Raw genomic sequence first — 18801 nt, forward strand, 5'->3', positions numbered from 1 at the left:
GTATTTGCTTGTACGTTGGGGAAGTTTTACAAATAAATTTATTAGATTAATAAGCTATATTGCCTCTCCAGCTCCTATCTTGGTTGCAGTTCAAACAGTTACAAATGGATTTACAGTATAAGTATGTAAGAATTAGCAATAGGAATGGACCATTAGTTCTCTCGAGCCTGCCCCCATCATTGAGTGAGATCGCAGCTGACCTGATTGTGACCTCAACTTCACATTCTATCTACCCCTAATAACTTTTGACTCCCCACTTGTTAGTCAAGAATCCAACTACCTCAGCCTTACAAGCATTCAATGACACTGACCTCACAGTTCCAGTGACGAGAGTTCCAAAGATTCATAACACTCAAGGAAAACATTTCTTTTCATCTGCAACTTAAATAGGGGACCCCTTAATTTTAAACTGTTCCCTACTTCTAGTCTCTCCCACAAGCAGACATCCTTTCAGCATTCACCCTGTCAAGTCTACTCAGGAATTTGTATGTTTCAGTAAAATCACTTCACATTCTTTGAAATTCCAATGGGTAAAGGCTCAGTTTATCCAACCTTTGCTCATGACAACACCCCTCACACCGGACCATCCCAGTTATCATTTCAGTAAACCTTCTCTGAACTGCTTCAATGCATTTATATTATCGCTTAAATAAGGAGATCAAAACTTTACACAGCACTTCAATGTAATCCTTAGGTCCCAGCCCCGATATGCCCTGACCCCTTGGTATTGCTTGATGGGCAATGCCATGGTGCTCCCAGAGCAGTGTTGGGGACATAGGCTGGCACTGCCAGGGTGCCCATGCCCAGGGGGCACCATCCTCATGCCTGCTGACCCCCTAAGGGGACGCTGAATGCCCCCCATTTCCAGTGGGGTCAGGCTGCTAGTTACTCGAAACCAGGGAGTTAGTGCAATCCCCACTGGAGTGAAATACTTTGGCGGAGTGGGAGAGGCTAGTGGGCCTGGAGAATTCAGTCCCGGCCCACTAATAGCATTTATTAGACTTCCTGCTGACTTCTGGCATGGAGCAGACCATGCTGGAAATCTGTCACTGGGAGACAGTAGTGGAGTGCAAACTCTTGCACAACTTCCACTGCTGCCACCCCCTCTCCCCGCTCCCCCCGTGCAATTCTCTGGTCCACTGTGCTAAAACATTAGTGTGCAGGATAGGAGAATTGTTGCCGAGCTCTTATTTTAAATGCAATCTTGGTAAATGCCTCTGGGGATATAAGTTCAGCACACCCAGAGATTCCCCTTTATTTCTTCAAAAAACTCCAACAAATTAATCAAACATGTTTTCCCCTTTAACAAAGCCATGTTGATTGCATTAAGATTTTCTAAGTGCCCCACTAAACCTGTGACTACAGTACCCAGTGTATCCACACCTGCTGCTTCGTCGCTCGCCCATCGCCACAGGACTTCAAGGGTTGAACAGGACACATGATGATGATGATGATGATGATGATGATGATGATGATGATGATGTCGAAACTAGTGCTTGATTTGGATTAAAGTGAGGGAGAGTTGTGCAGCGTCAGCCTCACTCTCTCTTCCCAATTCCCATCTAGATCCAGTGGCAAGACAAGAAATTCTAGCGATTTCTCAAATACAGAAGTTAGGTTAACTCGCCTGTAGTTTTGTGCTTTATCTCCTCCTTTTCTTGAATAGGGAAGTTGCATTTGCTGTTTTTCAATCTAGGTAAGGCAGAAAAATTAAAACCAATCTCACCAGCCACTTCATTTAAGACTAGGATGAAGTCTATGAAGACCTGAAGACTTGTCAGCTTTTCTTTCCTATAATTTTCTTCGTGCTTATTCCCTGATGATTTTAATTGTTCTAAGTTCCTCCGTGCCTTTTACCACACGGTGAAGCCTCCCATTGTTTGCTGGAGCAGAGAGTCAGATAAGAAATTACCTGTTTAAAAACCTGTTTAAATAAGTTTAAAGCACTTTTGTAGTAAGAACTTACCTTGTAGAACTGTTTAAATCATTTAAAAGCATTTTTGCGGGCTTTTTGTATTTACCGCTTTAAGAATTCTAAGGGAGTGGATAGCAGGGATTTGTGGGTGAGCAGGCTTTAAAACAACGCCAGGTTTAAAAGGAGGCCTGGTGTAGACAGCGGGCAGCGGAGTGAGAGGGAAGCAGAGTGAGCTATTAGGGCTTAGGATCAAAGGGCTGGGGAGAAAAAGGGCCAGGTAAGTTCGTGTGGAAATTTTCAATACTACTACAGTGAATAATGGAGGGGCATGTGATGTGCTGTTTCTGTATGATGTGGGAGCTGGTGGACCCCAGGGTCCTTCCCAGTGACCATGTCTGCAGTAAGTGCAGGTTGCTGGAGGAGCTCCAGCTCAAGATAGATGAGCTGGCCTCTGAGCTTCAGATACTGAGGCTCATCAGGGGGAGAGAGGGTGCCATTGTCAATGGGGTGCAAATGACATCCACCCCCCCCAGACTGGCTAACTCTAAGGGTCAGGAACAAGAGGGGGCTGCTGAGAGGAGGAAGGAGGGTGGGGACTGGGGGAAGGAGGGTGGGGACCGGATGCCTCAGCCTCTCAATCTGCATAACAGGTTTGAGGTTCTTGCTTACAGTGTGGACGAGAACGAGGGAGGTGAGGTTGGTGAGCAAACTGCACACAGTACAGTGATGCAGACGCAGGATATAGGCAAAGAGAAGGTGATAAGGAACGTAGTCGTAATTGGGGACAGTGGGGTTAAGGGTATTGACACTGTCCTTTGTCACAATGACAAAGTGCACAGAAGGGTGTGTTGTCTGCCTGGTGCTCGGGTCCAGGATGTCACATCTGGGCTGCAGAGGAACCTGGAGTGGGAGGGTGAGAATCCGGTCGTTGTGGTACATGTGGGTGCCAACGACATAGGCAAAATGCAAACTGAGGATCTGGGGAGGGAGTATGAAAAGATGGGAATGGAATTAAAAAGTAGAACCGACAAGGTGGTTATCTCTGGACTACTGCCTGAAACGAGTGCAGACGGGCATAAGGTTGATAAGATTAAGGAAGTGAATGGGTGGCTCAGGGGTTGGTGTGGGAGGAATGGGTTTGAATTTATGGGGCATTGGCATCAGTATTAGGGGTGGGATGGGGTTGGTCTGAACCGTGCTGGGACCAGAGTCCTGGCGAATCGTGTAAATAGGACTATAGGTAGGGCTTTAAACTAATTGGGGGGGGGGAGGGTGCGAGGGTAGGTGACGTTACGGGGTCTGAAGTTAAGGAGAGGGTACAGGTAAGGGAAGAGGCCGAGGATGTCCCAATAATAAAGGGAGTAGGGGGGGCGTGAGTATGGTTGGTGGCGTTCTAGCAAATAGGGTCCAAGTGAAGGCTGGGATGAAGGCACTTTATCTAAATGCACGAAGCATTCGGAATAAAGTGGATGAGCTGGTGGCGCAGATCGGCACAAATGGATATGATCTGATGGCCATTACAGAGACGTGGCTGCAAGGTGACAGGGACTGGGAGCTGAATGTCCAGGGGTATCAAGTGTTTAGGAAGGATAGGCGGGAGGAAAAAGGGGGGGCGTAGCTCTGCTGATTAAGGATAGCATCAGGGTGGTAGCAAGGGATGATATAGGAACCAAAGAGCAGAAAGTGGAATCGTTGTGGGTGGAGATTAGGAACAGCAAAGGGAGGAAGACGCTGGTGGGTGTCGTCTATAGGCCCCCAAATAATGATCTGGAGGTGGGGCGGGCTGTTAACGTGCAAATAAATGCAGCGTGCAGGAATGGAACGGCGATAATTATGGGGGATTTCAATCTACATATTGATTGGTCGACCCATGTTGGATGCGGTGGGCTCAAGGAGGAGTTCTTGGAATGCTGCCGGGATAGATTCCTTGAACAGTGTGTGTTGAAGCCGACGAGGGAGCGAGCTATCTTGGATCTGGTGTTATGTAACGAGGCGGGTAGAATTAGGGACCTTGCGGTGAAGGACCCTCTTGGGGAGAGTGATCATTGTATGGTGGAGTTTCTGGTGCAGATGGAGGAGGACAGAGTGGGTTCCCGGACACGCGTCCTTTGTTTGAACAGAGGGGAGTACGGAAGGATGAGAGAAGGATTGGCGAATGTTGACTGGGGGAGCGCGTTGGAAGGTAGGTCTGCTGAGGAGCAATGGAGGATCTTTAAGGAGATCTTTCTTGGTGCTCAGCAGAAATTTATTCCGATGGTTAAAAAGGACCGTAGGAGGAGAGGTAATAAGCCGTGGATAACGAAGGAGGTGAAGGAAAGTGTTAAATTGAAAGTGGAGGCGTTTAGAGTAGCTAAGAGTAGTGGGTGAGAAGAGGATCGGGAGAGGTTTAAAAGTCAACAAAGATTGACAAAGAAGTTGATAAAGAAGGGTAGGAGAAACTATGAAGCTGGGCTAGTGCTTAATATAAAAAAGGATAGCAAGAGTTTTTATAAATATAAAAAAAGGAAGAGGCTGGCTAGGGTGAACGTTGGACCCTTAGAGGATGAGAGGGGGGACTTAGTGGTAGGGGATGGGGAAATGGCTGAGGCCTTGAATAACTTTTTTGTTTCGGTCTTCACGGAGGAGGACGTGAATAATTTGCCGGGTTTTAGCGATGGAAAGGAGTGGAGGGTCTCAGTGACATTATTGTTACTAGAGAGGCGGTGCTCGACAGACTGGACGGACTGATTGTGGACAAGTCCCCAGGACCGAATGGAATGCATCCGAGGGTTCTGAAAGAAATGGCGGAGGTGATAGTGGATGCCTTGGTGGTTATTTTCCAAATGTCGCTGGATTCTGGGGAAGTGCCGGAAGATTGGAAAACGGCTAATGTTACGCCGTTGTTTAAGAAGGGTGCCAGGCAAAAGGCAAGGAATTATAGGCTGGTTAGTTTAACGTCTGTTGTAGGTAAAATGTTAGAATCCGTCATCAAGGAGGAAATAGCGAGGCATCTTGAGGGGAATTGCTTGATAGAGCAGACGCAGCACGGTTTGTTAAGGGGAAGTCGTGTCTGACAAATTTATTGGAGTTCTATGAGGATGTGTCTAGGGCGGTGGATAGAGGAGAGCCGGTGGATGTGGTCTTGATTTTCAGAAGGCATTTGACAAGGTACCTCACAAGAGGTTATTGCAGAAGGTAAGGGGGCATGGAGTTGGGGTTAGGGTGTTAGCGTGGATAGAGGATTGGCTGTCAAATAGGAGGCAGAGAGTGGGGGTTAATGGGTGCTATTCGGATTGGCGGTTGGTGTCTAGTGGAGTGCCCCAGGGGTTGGTGCTGGGGCCTCAGCTATTTACCATTTATATAGATGATCTGGAGGAGGGAACCGAGTGTATGGTGTTGAAATTTGCTGATGACACCAAGATTGGTGGAACGGCAAATTGCGCGGAGGATGTGGAGAGTCTGCAGAAGGATCTAGATAGGCTGGGTGAATGGGCCAGGGACTGGCATATGGAATTTAATGTTGGCAAGTGCGAGGTGGTCCACTTTGGTAGGAATAATGGTAGGAAGGACTATTACTTACGTGGCAAAAAACTGCAGCAGGCGACGGTGCAGAGGGACCTCGGGGTCCTTGTGCATGAGTCGCAAAAACCCGGCCTGCAGGTGCAGCAGGTGGTCAGGAAGGCTAATGGGATGCTGGCCTTCATAGCGAGGGGGATTGAATATAAAAGTAGGGAGGTCTTGCTGCAGCTGTATAGGGCACTGGTGAGGCCGCAGTTGGAGTACTGTGTGCAGTTTTGGTCGCCGCACTTACGCAAGGATATTTTGGCCTTAGAGGGAGTGCAGAGGAGGTTTACTAGGCTGATGCCGGAGTTGAGGGGGTTGAGCTATGAGGAGAGGCTGAATAAACTAGGCTTGTACTCATTAGAGTTTAGAAGAATGAGGGGAGATCTCATTGAGACATATAAGATGATGAATGGGATGGATAGGATAGAGGTGGAGAGACTCTTCCCGCTCAGAAAGGACAGTAGGACAAGAGGGCACAGCCTCAGGATAAAGGGGGGAGCGGTTTAGAACGGAGTTGAGGAGGAACTTCTTCACTCAAAGGGTGGTGAATCTCTGGAATTCTCTGCCCGTTGAAGTGGTGGAGGCTGCCTCACTAAATATTTTTAAGACGCGGGTTGATGGGTCTTTGATAGGCAACGGGATTAAGGGTTATGGGGAGAGGGCGGGAAAGTGGAACTGAGCCACGACAGATCAGCCATGATCTTATTGAATGGCAGGGCAGGCTCGAAGGGCTAGATGGCCTACTCCTGCCCCTATTTCTTATGTTCTTAATTCAGAATTATTCGTGAGATGTCATTTGTTTCCTCTACAATGAAGACAATACAAAATATCTGTTCAGTTCATCCTGTATTTTCTTTTCCATTATTTCCCTAATCTTTCTCTAGAGGACTGATGATCACTTTTTAAAATTTTTATTTTAAAATTTTTTTTATTAGCGTCACAAGTAAGCTTACATTAACACTGCAGTGAAATTACTGTGAAAATCCTCTAGTTGCCACACTCCAGCATGTGTTTGGGTACAAGGAGGGAGAATTCAGCATTGCCAATGCACCCAGCCTAAATCTTAATCCATCATCTTTCCATTCTGCAATTGGATTAATCTAACACTTTTTTTTGATGGATTGTTTATCCGTTATTCAGTTCACTCAAAGTACAATAGTCCATGTCTTCAACTACACATAAGCATGTGTCCCTATCACTACTGACCTGACCAAACTCCCCTTTATCCCAAAGAATTAAATTTAGGATATACAACCTTACCTTCTTGCTCCACATCTTCATGGCCGCCTTCCTGTCTCCAACCCTAAACCCATGGCTATTCTCTCCATTCTCCAATCCATGGCTGCCACTTCAACCATTTGTTCCCCATCCTGTAGAACCCCTTCCCTCTGAAATGTCACCTGATTAGCTTTGCTGTATTAAAAAAAATCTTCAAGATTCCCTTTCACCAATCATGCTTTTGCCTCAACTGTACCCACTCTTCCTCCGTGCTTGGTGTCAACTTGCTATCCACTACCCTGTAAAGCACTCTGAAACATCTGTCTGTATGCATTGAGGACTGGGAAAGCTTGCCTGTAGTTTTTCTGAGAAGCAAGAACAGCTTGTTATAAATATAAATTGTAATGTTACATAACATCAAATTAAGATGGTCAAACCATTGGGAGGGCTAGTTTCAAAAATGTTGGTCTTGGAATTTGAATATAATTTGATCAATTTTAAAAACTGCAGTGAGTTAAATTTAAGTGTACATTTGCTTAGGCTGGGTGAGTGCAAAAAGTTATTCAAATTAGTTATGTTATTTTGCTCTTTCAAACACTATAACAAAAACTTTAATGTCTATCACATACACAAGTATGTTTCTTAATTTCTGTTCATGTTTTGTATTCAATCCTCAGGTTTAAAGAGTTCCCTTATGCCTTATGCCATATCCCAACACTGGAAACTATTCTTATAAGTAATAATCAGGTGGGATCAATTGATGCATTCCAGCTGATGCAACTTGACAAACTGATTACACTGGATATGCAGAACAATGACATAATGCAAGTCCCACCGGAGCTGGGAAGTTGCATAAACCTAAGGTAAACTAGTAAATGTTGTAAAATGAGCTTTCTTCACAATATAAAAGCTATTTTTATAGATTTTGTATTTTGTTTGTATTGGTCCAGCTTGTCTGTTTTAGCACTATTGTTATTTTATGAAAAAGTAAAAGATCAATATCATAGAAATAGGAGCTGGAGTGGGCCATTCAGCCTCTTCAGCCTGCTCCACCATTCAAGAATACCTTGGCTTATCTGAATGTGGCCTTAGCTCCGCGTTCCTCTGTGCCCTTCCTATGACCTTTGACTCCCATGTAGATCAAAAAACGTCTAATTTGCTCTGAATTTATTCACTGATCCACTCCTATCTGGGGAAGAAACTTCCAAAGACTGGCAGTTCTCTCAGAAAAGGAATTCCTCCTCATCTCCTTAGATGGGAGACCCCTTGTTTTGAAACATTGATCCCTTGATTCTAGATTTCTGTACAAGAGGAAGCATTCTCTCTGCTTCTACCCTGTCAAGCCCCCTCAATATTTTATGCCCCAAAAGATCACCTAATAATCATCTGAACTTGATGAGTATAGACTTGCTCAACCTTTTCTTCGTTTGACAACTCTTTTCATCCCAGGAATCAGCAAAGACTGTTTTTAATGCATACATATACCTTTTTAAATAACAATAGCAAAACTGTACACTATTCTAGGTGAAATCTCACCAATGCTCGGTAAAGTTGACATCCCTACTTTGATGCCCTATCCCCCTTGCAATAAAAGCAAACAATAAATTTGTCTTCCTAATCACTTGCTGTATCTGCACTCTAATTTGTTGTGATTCACGTACAATAAGCACTAAGTCCTTCTGTTCTGCAACATTCTGCCATCTCTCTCCTCATTTTAATAATCTGCTTTATATACATAGCATTTCTCAGCCAATAACATATTTTTGAAATAATCTGTTGTAATTTCATAACTATCACAGCCAATTTGCATACAACAAATTCCCACAAATAACAATATGATAATGTTTGGATAATCAGCTTTTGAGTTAATTGAGGAATAAATATTGGACAGAACAACAAAGAACTCCCTTGCTCTTAAATGGTGCCATGGGATAGTTGACGAACCTAGCAGGGTCTCGATTTAATGTCTCATCAGCACTTCTGATAGTGCAGCACTACCTAATTACTGCACTGGAATATTGACCTATATTTTTGTGTTTGTTTCTGGAGTTAAACTTGAACCCAAAACCTTCTGACTTGGAGACAAGGTCTCCCAACTGAGCCACAGCACACTTGATTCTTGCACTTTAAAAAGGTGTAATGTAGTTTTAAAAATTTCAATCGAGATTGCTTGTGGTATTAAGAGGATAGTTTTAAGAAGAATAATTGCAATTCAAGCCGTTATGGTTGGTTTGCTATATGACAACATGGTACAGATAAATAATATAATTTACCAAATGCTCCCACTCAACTTTATTTGCTCATACGGAATTCAGAGTTTTGGGGATTGAAACCATTTGCAATTTATTTTAATATATATTTGTACTGGAATGTGAATGGTGCTGGCCAGGCTGAAATTTCTGCTGCTCTTTAATTGCTCTGGAAGACGTATTTTCTTCTTGACTATGATGTTAGGTGGAAAAAAAGGTGTGGCAATAAATGTACAAGTCAAGGTGGTGTGTACCTTGCATGTTGTGGGAACATCATCACATAACTTCTCTCGTCTTTCTCAGTAGTGGAGATGACAGGAAAGTGCTTGTGTTAAAATAATTGTGATGAGTTTCTACAATGAATCCTGTAGATAGTACGTACTGCAGCCACAGTAGACTGGTAATGGCTTTGCAGGATATTGATTTCATGACTGGGGTATTAATGAATGCACAAAAGAAATCATGATTAATTCCACAGATACATAGTGTGAAATGAAATTTGTTATGCAGTTTAGAAAATATTGTGAGATAGTTAATGGTGGTATTTAGGTATGAGATATAATTTTACTCTATTTCAAGAATTTAAACTAGCACAATTATTTTTTAGAGAGTTGATAAAGAGTCAATTATTAATGCAATTGAATTAGCAATAAAGGATAGACGATGCACAGCATAAATTTTAGTCAGAAATGAATAAATGATGAAAACATCATCTTATGCCTCCATCATTTGGGAAAACTGTCTAATCAGAAGTGTAATTTTTAAAAGTTTAGAGAATGAAATTCAAGTGGCTGTCTATATGATATACGTTAAGTCATATCGCATCTGAGAGCATCTGAAATATCTCAGTACCCATCTTGAGAAGTGTATTGGATCCATAGTTTCTCCCCACCTGACTTCTCGATCCCATTTGTTTGTTTCTGTGATGAAGTTTGCACTTCCGAACAGGAGTGTGAAATCAAGGACAACCATGAGATTGCTAAATGATTCTCGTGGGTTTCCTAGCAGCTGAGCAAACGTTAAAAGATTTCCAGCTCATCTTCCAGTGTTTGCCTTTTTTAGTTTTTCTTTCTCTTTGAATCACCCTGTACCAGAGTTTTGCCTCTTCTCTTCCCTGTCCATCATGCATTGTTTTACATTATGGAACTCATCTGACTGTATGAGCTGTATAATATTAGGTAAGAAAAAAGGTGTGGCAAGATATGTGCAAGTCATAATGGTATGTGCCTTGCAGGTGATGGTGTTCCCACAACATAGCTGTTTTTCTCCTTAGTAGTGGAGATGACAAGAAAGTGCTTATCCTAGTGTACAAATTTGTTGCTGCTTTATTTTTTTCTATTGTAGAACTCTCCTCCTTGAAGGAAACCCATTTCGTAATCCAAGGGCAGCTATTTTGGCCAGAGGAACAACTGCAGTCCTAGAATATCTTAGAAACCGCATTCCTACATAAATCTGTGCCTGGGAGAAGGAGGATCACTCCTATGAAGATGTGGAAACTTTGAAGGTTTAACCAGGACAAAGTATTTTGGAAGCTTTGGAAGAAAACTAGTTTGTTCTATAATATTAAAAATAGTTCTGTGTTTTCTAGACTATTTCCATGTTTACAGATTTAAAGTGAACTTAATTGGCACAATATTACTGCAGATAAATATAATGTACATGATTTAAATAAATAAATTGTTTGGTTATCAACTTTCATTGGACATGGGTAAAGGCCCTCAGTCAACACTATTACGTTGCATGCTAAAATCATAAGTGTATTTCACTGCAGCACATGATTGAATCCTTCTAATGTAGCATACTACTAATCATTTTATGCTTGAATTGAACCATTAATTTTTTTCCTGTAACTATCAGGGCAGAAGTGCTTCTAATTTTTTTGTACAAATATTAAGTCATGTTCTTACACAAATCTGGCTGGAACTTACCGGTTTTATTCTTCTTAATATGTGTGACTCAAGAGTTTTTTCCCTGAATTCTGTCAGTTTTCAATATTTTGCATTATATTATTGTTTCAATCTCCATGCTTAATTGAACTGTTGGCGGTTATTCCTTTGTATTTGGATAATTGGAAAATCCATTAGGGCAGATTATTAGACCATTTGTGATATATGTGCACACATTTTCCAGTCAATGGTGCTCTTGACTTTCATGTGAACACATTGTGTTTTAACTTTTAAAATAAATGATCAGATATGATTTGATCTATGTTGCAGTTTGTTTTATACTAAATCTAGCTGTACATGTTAATTTCCCAACAGCCAAAAGTAATGTTATCAGCTCTGAGGCATTTGGAGCAGGAACACTGAGTTTGGCAGTAATGAGGCACTGGAGAGAGCTGCTAAGGTCCACTGAACCATATTCGAGCAAATGTTGTAAACTTTGAATGGGCGATGCTCCTTTCCCACTGCACTGCTTTTGTAGCCCAGCGGGTCGAGAGACTCGAGCAGAGGCTGTTTTGCAGGCTCCACACTGGGCGCCGCAGCCACTGTGCATCGCTGCTAGTCGTAACTCTGACACCGTCAGCTCTGTGCCAGAAATTGGGGTGGAGCTGAATAATTTATTTAAATAACTATGTCCATCTATTTTAAATATTATTAGCGGGCCTGTGACTGAAATGTCCAGGCCCACTCTGTCTTTCTTCTCGCTCTCAACCTCCCCCACCCCTCCTCCCCAATTCCAGGAATGTTTCACTCTTAACGTTTTTAGTATAACTTCCCACTTGCGGCCAAACTCTGCTGGAGTGAAGGGGTGGGGGTTTGGGGGGGGCACTCGCGCCCCCCCCAAGAGGGGTAGGAGTGGTGCCCTCTGGGCATTTCCAGCTTGGCAGTGCTGCCCTTTGGGCAGTCCCAATGTTTAGGGGCACATTGGCACTGTTGATTGGGTAGTGTCAAGGAGGTGGAGCCTCTGACAAGCTATTGGTGGGGGTTGAGAGTCCTGCTGCCACTTGGGACAGAAGGAGGGAGGCCAGTGACCAGGGCTGACCATCGGGGGTTGGGGGGATAGGGTGAAGGCTGGGGTAGGGTCTAGGCCAGCAATTGAGTTGTGGGGGAGTCACAGGGCTGGCCATGATTTGGGGAGGTTGGCAGTGCATGTGCTGATTTTGGCACTGACAGATCAACACATGCACAGTTGCCCACTTGGTGCTTTGTGGCTGGCCTCTCCAGTGGGAGTATTCATGCTGAGATACTCTGCAGTGCACAGAGTGAGAGATTCATTTTGAAACTCTTGCTGAAAAAACCCGCAGGATTTACTCCAGTTTTTACGCAAATTCAACATTAGCAATTTTTGGGGTGGTTTGCGCCCTAAATCTTTGTTCTCATGGAAAGCTATCAATTTTGATATGATTTGACAATGAACAAAAATCATTATTAGCTGCTCCAGAAAAACAAATCATGAACACAATTTTATATTTTGACAATAGCATTAATACATTAAGAATTAATTAATTCAACCTAAAAATCGGGAGTTAAAAAACTATGAAATTCAGTAATGAGACTTACGCAACACAGCGTCGGCATGATAAATCCATTTAGCAAGAATTATTTACAAGTGTGTGACAAGTTAAATTAACATTTGTTCATTAAAGAGACTTCATACATTATTCAAACACTTTTTTTAATACAGAAAAAAATCCCAGAATTTCAAAGCCGAAAAATAGCTCTGTTATACTTTGCACTCACATTGGAATGAGTGGTTTGATTTCTTTTAATCTCTGGTAAAACTTTTCCAAATATGTACATACAGAATCTGCAAAATGCATTCTGAACACAATATACACTGTACCAATAAAATAGTGTTAATACATAAATAAAATTGGAAGGATTAGACTTGCATGTGCATTTCAACAAACAAGTTTGTCAACTTCACTATAGTCTGTGAAACTAAAAACTGTAAAATCTTGTAAAGTTTTTTTTTCCTTTTTGCACATAAAGCAGCTTTCAAGTCCAATAAAATATTTTTGACTGCAGAAGCAGATGTTTACATTCACAATCTAAATGATTAAAATTTATTTAAATGTCATTGATAGTTATTTACAAAATACTGCAGTTAGAGACTAAATTTTACTTTTTTTTTCTGTTATGAATTTTGACACATACAAAAGAGTGACAGTTTTTCTTGTACATCAACAAAGCTTTACATAAGGGTTCACTTTTACAATGCAACCTGTTCTGTAATACCTAATTTAGTGCTATTCATGATATGACCCATGTGTTATCTGCCTCCTATCTGTCATCCTGTATCCATGATGCACAACAGATATGCTGCCTCATACACTTTAGGAGCTCCATTCCTGACCTGTCCACCTATGGGATTTTGCCCAAGCTAGAATTCAGTACTACTCCCTTCCCTTACCTTCTTACTCCTCATGCACGTTAAGAGAACCTACTTCTATGAATTGACCCAGTAATATTTTCCACTCTTACTGCATTCTTCAATGACCAATCATGGCTTGACTTAAAGTTTGGAATCCAGCATGACTGTTACGGGCATAGATCATATCCCATTACGTTACTCAAAATAGCCTTGAAGCAATATATTAGTGGGAATTTTTATTTTCAATTAGAAGTTGATGATTAGCAATTACAGTATTAAGTGTAAGAAAGAATTCTACATCAGAGCAAAATAGGGAATGTGAAATAACAAAAGATGCTGTTGGTCGTAAGAGCTCTGAATAACAGAAGCAACTGAGATGCTTGAAATCATACTTCTGTTTCAGCACACCTTGAAAAGCAAAAAAAGAATAGTTTGAGCCAATTAAGACCATTTTGAGACCATCATATTTTTGGAAATTTGGAAAATAAATTTCAATTTTAGTATAATTTTAACCTATGCATTTTGGTGACATGGATTATATTACTGATGTGTTTGTTTGCTGTTGGTTATGCATAAGCAGTTGTACCTACAGTGAATTTCCATAAAGGCAATAAATTGTATCAAGTATTGATATACATGCAGTTACAATAATAGACTTAAAAGCGAGGTAGTAGATTTAAGCCTATTTTAAATTAGCAAAATAAAAAGCTGTAAATACTTGCTTTATTAAAAACTGTGTAGCTGGGTACTGAATAAAGATGATGTTCGGATGTGAATTAATCACCATTGCAGTAATGACAGAAATCTGAAGTTGCAGGTGCCTCATACATTGAAGGAAATATTGCACACTAGGTTTGGTCTGTGGAAAAAAGTAATTCTTAACTATGGGGATTGATTTATTTTCATCCTTTAACAAACAAAATTTAACCCATCACAATACTGGCATACCACCCCCCCGATTTTCTTTTTATTTGCCCAGGCACTCACAGGTTACAAATCTTTTGGCTCATTACTAAATTACCTAGTTGCTAAAATGAAGAACAGAACCAAGAGTAAAGAAGAAAAAGGGAATATTAAGTAGTTAATTCATAAAAAGAAAACCTTGTCATTTATGTAGGATGCCCAAAAACACTTTATAACCAATGAAGTGTATGTTTGAAGTGTAGTCACTGTTGCAACATCAGATAAGTGGCAACCAATTTGTACACAGCAAACTTTCACAGACAGCAACACGATAATGACAATGTACTGTGATTTAGTGATGCTACTTGAAGGATAAACATTGACCAGGATGTTGGGGATAAATTCCCCCACTATTTCTAAGATTCATGCCATCTTTTACATCCACCTCCAAGGGCAGGCAGGGCCTCAGTTTAACCTCATCAGATAGACAGCATCTCTAACTGTGTAGCACTAAAGATTGAATTGGAGTGACAGCCTGGCTTTGTGCTTAAGTTGCCAGATGGGGCTCAGACTCAAGAGATGAGGTTGCTACCAACTGAGCCATGGTGCCAGTCAAATCTTTTGGGATAGGAAAGGTCACATTAGATATAATAAATGGTTACAGATCACAGATTGAGAATATGAGACAATTGTGGCAATAAGGAAAAAAAAAATTTAATTGAGTTGTGAGCTTAGTATTTGTTTGCTTAGTATAAAAGTTTTTGATGTGTGAGTATCTTTATTGCCATAATATTAGTGTTGAAAGGGTTAATTTTGAGTATATACTTTGCAACATATTTTGTATATTCTAACTGCCTAAACACACTGCATATTCATGTTAATAGATTATAAATTAAAAGATTTACTTTTGGAACACTTGACAAATTCACTATCAATAAATTTGCCCAGTTCCTTTTCACTAACCTCATCTGACTGGAGGAAATGTTTTAAAATGATTATTTTGCTTTTTTAAAAAAAAATTGTACATTGTTATTAAATCTCAGGTACTACAATATAAACTGGCACTTGTCAAAAAAATTAATTAGAGTTTCAATTCTATATTAAGCTGTTAAGCTCTGCGAAATGTGTTGATCATCCACGTTTAATCCTTTTGTGCATTGATTTAGCTAAGTCATCTGCTGGAATCAGAACATTATTTATATAGATAATTAATACAGCAGCGAGAAGGAGACATTATATCAAAAACATATTTTCCAAAAGTATTTAAAAATCAAAAGATTTAAATTTTTTAATAAAATGGAAAATGACGCTCCAACTCTCAAAGTGCAATTAATTCTTCATAATTATAAACTGAAGAAATATTCACCAAACCAGAAAATGTTAGCAAATATATTTTTAAGTAAAATAAAAGAGAATGGATGCAATATTTATAATAATATGCTTGAGGCATATTATGAAGCTTACATTTGGCGGTGATGTTAGTTACATGTATCTTTACAAAGCACACTTAGTTATTGCCTGTTCCTACTTAAAGAGCCTAGAATGATTCCAGTAAACTCAGCCTGTGGGCTGTATCACTTATATATCTGCTGACTGTTCAAATCTAACTTCATGCAATGAGGCAAACTTGAAACTTGGTATGGCACTTTCTTCCCTGGATATATACAGGTCAATAAGGAGGGCACCCTGGGTTCAGGGCAAGCTTTTGCTTATGTTACATTTTATAGTGAAAACCCACAGAAGGTACATTTTCCATTCTGGTGCTGGGCTGTCATCTGTTGATATGTGGGTACAGGAAAAGGAGAAGGGGGTAAATTTTCAGTTATCCTCCTATATAACCTTTGTGCTTGACAGGTTCTGCTGAAGAATTTGACCATTGTGGTACACCCATGACTTAAAATCAATTATTTCTCATGAATGTTAAATGAGAGAAAAATTTAAAGAGATCAAGTTTTGCTGAGAGCTCTATTAATTATTAACTCATCAACATGTGTTTATAAAGATGTTTTTACTTTTTATATCTATCTGTTATTTTTGAAAAAGACAATGAAATAGAAGCTAACGGAAATTTCATTTCCTCTGTCTTGACTTCCCTTCTGCTTTAGGTACTTTGTATGAAGGAAGGCAACTTAAAGCGGGGGGACACTTTTTGCCTTGTTTTGTAGATGGGTACAGAAGCATCTTGGAATTCCCATCTGAGTGTAATTTCTGGTTGCTTTTCATGGAACAGATAACATCATTTGTTGAACCCTCCTTTGTGTCCAAATTCTTTTAAGATATTAATTGATAAGAAAATAGCTTTAAATTTCTCAGTACACAATTGACTGCATTTGTTGATGTATTTTTGCTTTCTACAAAAAAGAGGCATATACAAGATTGAGGCAGTGTTTAATGGTGGTGCAATACCTAAAGAGCATGTGTGCTTTTGGTGCTCAGGTACCTAACAAAAAAAAATCACTCTGAGAATGAATGATATATATTATAATTATTAATAATATTATAATATATAGTTAAGTGTTTGCACCAAATGACCTGCCATTTCACAGCCTCTTGCTGACAGGATGTAAAGTCACCACATAAACATCAATCTCATAAATGATAAATTTGTGAAGATAAAATACTAAACATTGTAATACTGGTAGATAAGTATCTTATAATAAGTTTGGCACTAGTGTTGCCATTGGTCCAGCAATTGGCAAAAAAAGGAAAAGAAATTGCCTGGCTTTCCTCAAAGGAAGCTGCAGTGAAGAGTTTTGATCTTAATTTAAACATTTTTCTATTGAAAAATATGTCAAGTTCTAGGTTGGAATCTCACGTTGGATTATCAGATCCACAGTATTCTGGAAACTCTTAAGAAGTGAGACTGCTTTTTCATGTTCCATGTGTATGAAGTTGTGTCCATTGGCCTACAAAAAAGGAAAATACACACATTTATAAAGAATAAATTAAAAGTAAACAGTTCAAAGTTCTAGATGACGATAGGTTGCTTTCCACTTTGGGAGGGAGAGTTGACTGATCGTGTTCTAAATTGAGGCTCACCACACGTCAGGCAAAGTGCAAGATTGAGAAGGCATATCTTTATAAATAATCTCACCTGGTAGGGGAATTGAATCCACACTGTTGGCATTGCTCTGCATCATGAAGTAGCTGTGTAGCCAACTGAAATGAATATCCATAACCTATATAGTGCTTTCGATGATCATGGAAATATATGATGTTAACTAGGCATTACAGTACAAATTAGATGCAACTGACAACTCCAATTTTTGTGCCAACAGTTTGCCCTTGCAATTTTAAAGGTATATTCTCTAGTGTAATAGAGTGACAGCTTCTATAACAGTCATTGTTGTGGCCTCTTTTGCCAAGGAGGGATATTTTTGTGCTGCTGGCCCAGACATAGCAGAAGCTGGATTAAAGTTTCCCAAACTCATTTTATATCGGCCTCTCTCAATTGCTCTATTATTCTAGGCAGTATCAGGTCACTGAGGTGAAAAACATGTCCCATTCAGTCCTCAATATAAGGTAAATATAGGCCAGAACATTCCAGCCATTCATGCCAGCAGTATCTTTCAGTGTTTTTTTAGAAAAAGTTTATTTATTAGTGTCACCAGTAGGCTTATATTAATACTATGATGAAATTACTGTGAAAATCCCCTCCTCGCCACACTCCAGCACCTGTTCAGGTACACTGAGAGAGAATTTAGCATAACCAATGCACCAGCATGTCTTTTTCCTATGTTTCCTGGAAGCAAGGGGTGCATTCAAGGGGAAATTCCACTGACAATGGTAGGACCAGAAGATTCTGTTGCTGGGCTATGGCGAGCTGTCACTGATGCCACAAAATCCTCCCCATAATCTTTGATTTTTTTATATTTTCATAATCTAAAAAATGAGGATATCACAAACATGTACATCTCCAAAAACAAATCTTTTCTTAAATATTTACAGTGGCTCTGCCCTGAAATTCATTCCTAAGATGTAAGCATTACTGCCAAAGTGTAGTATTTACTTTTAGTAGTAATTTCATTGCAGTGTTAATGTAAGCTGATTCGTGACACTAATAAATAATCTTAATTAAAAAAAAGTGCAACTCTAGTTGCCTTTCAGAAGGTGGTGGTGATCAGTTTCTTAAACCATTGCAGTCTATATCCTAAAGATACTCCTATAATGCTGTTAGGTGGGGATGCTGGGATTTTAAACCAATGACAGTGAAGGAATAGTGATATACATTGGGATGGTGTAACAGGAGAGGGAACGTGGAGATGTTCCTATGCCTCAGCTACACTTGTCTTTCTAGGTGTGAAAGTTGTGTGTTTGGGAAGTGTTGACCTCCTGAAGAAATGTACTGAATCTAAGATGATTGGCCTCCCAACATTGTGCCAAATATGACTTTGACCATGGAGAGTTTCCCAGATCCCCATTGATTTAGTTTGATTAGGCACCTTGGTGACATACTTAGTCAAATGCTTTTTTATTAATTCATTGGTTGTTTCCTTCATAGGTGAGGCCAGCGTTTGTTTCCTTTCCCTAACTGCCCTTGAACTGTAGTTTAAGAGGGGAGTTAAGAGTCAACTCACATTATGTGGGTCTGCAGTCACTGGTAGGCCAGCCCTGGTAAAGATGACTTATTTTGCTTTATGATTGCAGAATTAATAG

The 18801-nt window shown here is 40.3% G+C and overlaps 2 protein-coding genes across 3 annotated transcripts in view; one reads left to right on the plus strand and one right to left on the minus strand.

Annotated features, from left to right (window-relative positions):
• lrrc40 (leucine rich repeat containing 40) overlaps positions 1-11129 on the plus strand; it is a 66450-nt gene extending 55321 nt beyond the window's left edge. For both annotated transcript variants that reach the window (XM_080196573.1, XM_080196574.1), the window contains exons 14-15: positions 7354-7539; positions 10270-11129. In XM_080196573.1, coding sequence (XP_080052699.1) covers positions 7354-7539; positions 10270-10375 — 292 coding nt within the window. In that variant the 3' untranslated portion in view covers positions 10376-11129. The remainder of the gene's footprint in view (positions 1-7353; positions 7540-10269) is intronic.
• Positions 11130-16943: 5814 nt separating this feature from the next.
• lrrc7 (leucine rich repeat containing 7) overlaps positions 16944-18801 on the minus strand; it is a 256525-nt gene continuing 254667 nt past the window's right edge. Inside the window, exon 24 of the mRNA XM_080196575.1 lies at positions 16944-17051. Within this exon, the coding sequence (XP_080052701.1) occupies positions 16944-17051 (108 nt within the window). The remainder of the gene's footprint in view (positions 17052-18801) is intronic.

This window comes from Carcharhinus amblyrhynchos, chromosome 9, assembly GCF_965287045.1.
Source record: "Carcharhinus amblyrhynchos chromosome 9, sCarAmb.v2.hapA, whole genome shotgun sequence".
NCBI classification, from domain to species: domain Eukaryota; kingdom Metazoa; phylum Chordata; class Chondrichthyes; order Carcharhiniformes; family Carcharhinidae; genus Carcharhinus; species Carcharhinus amblyrhynchos.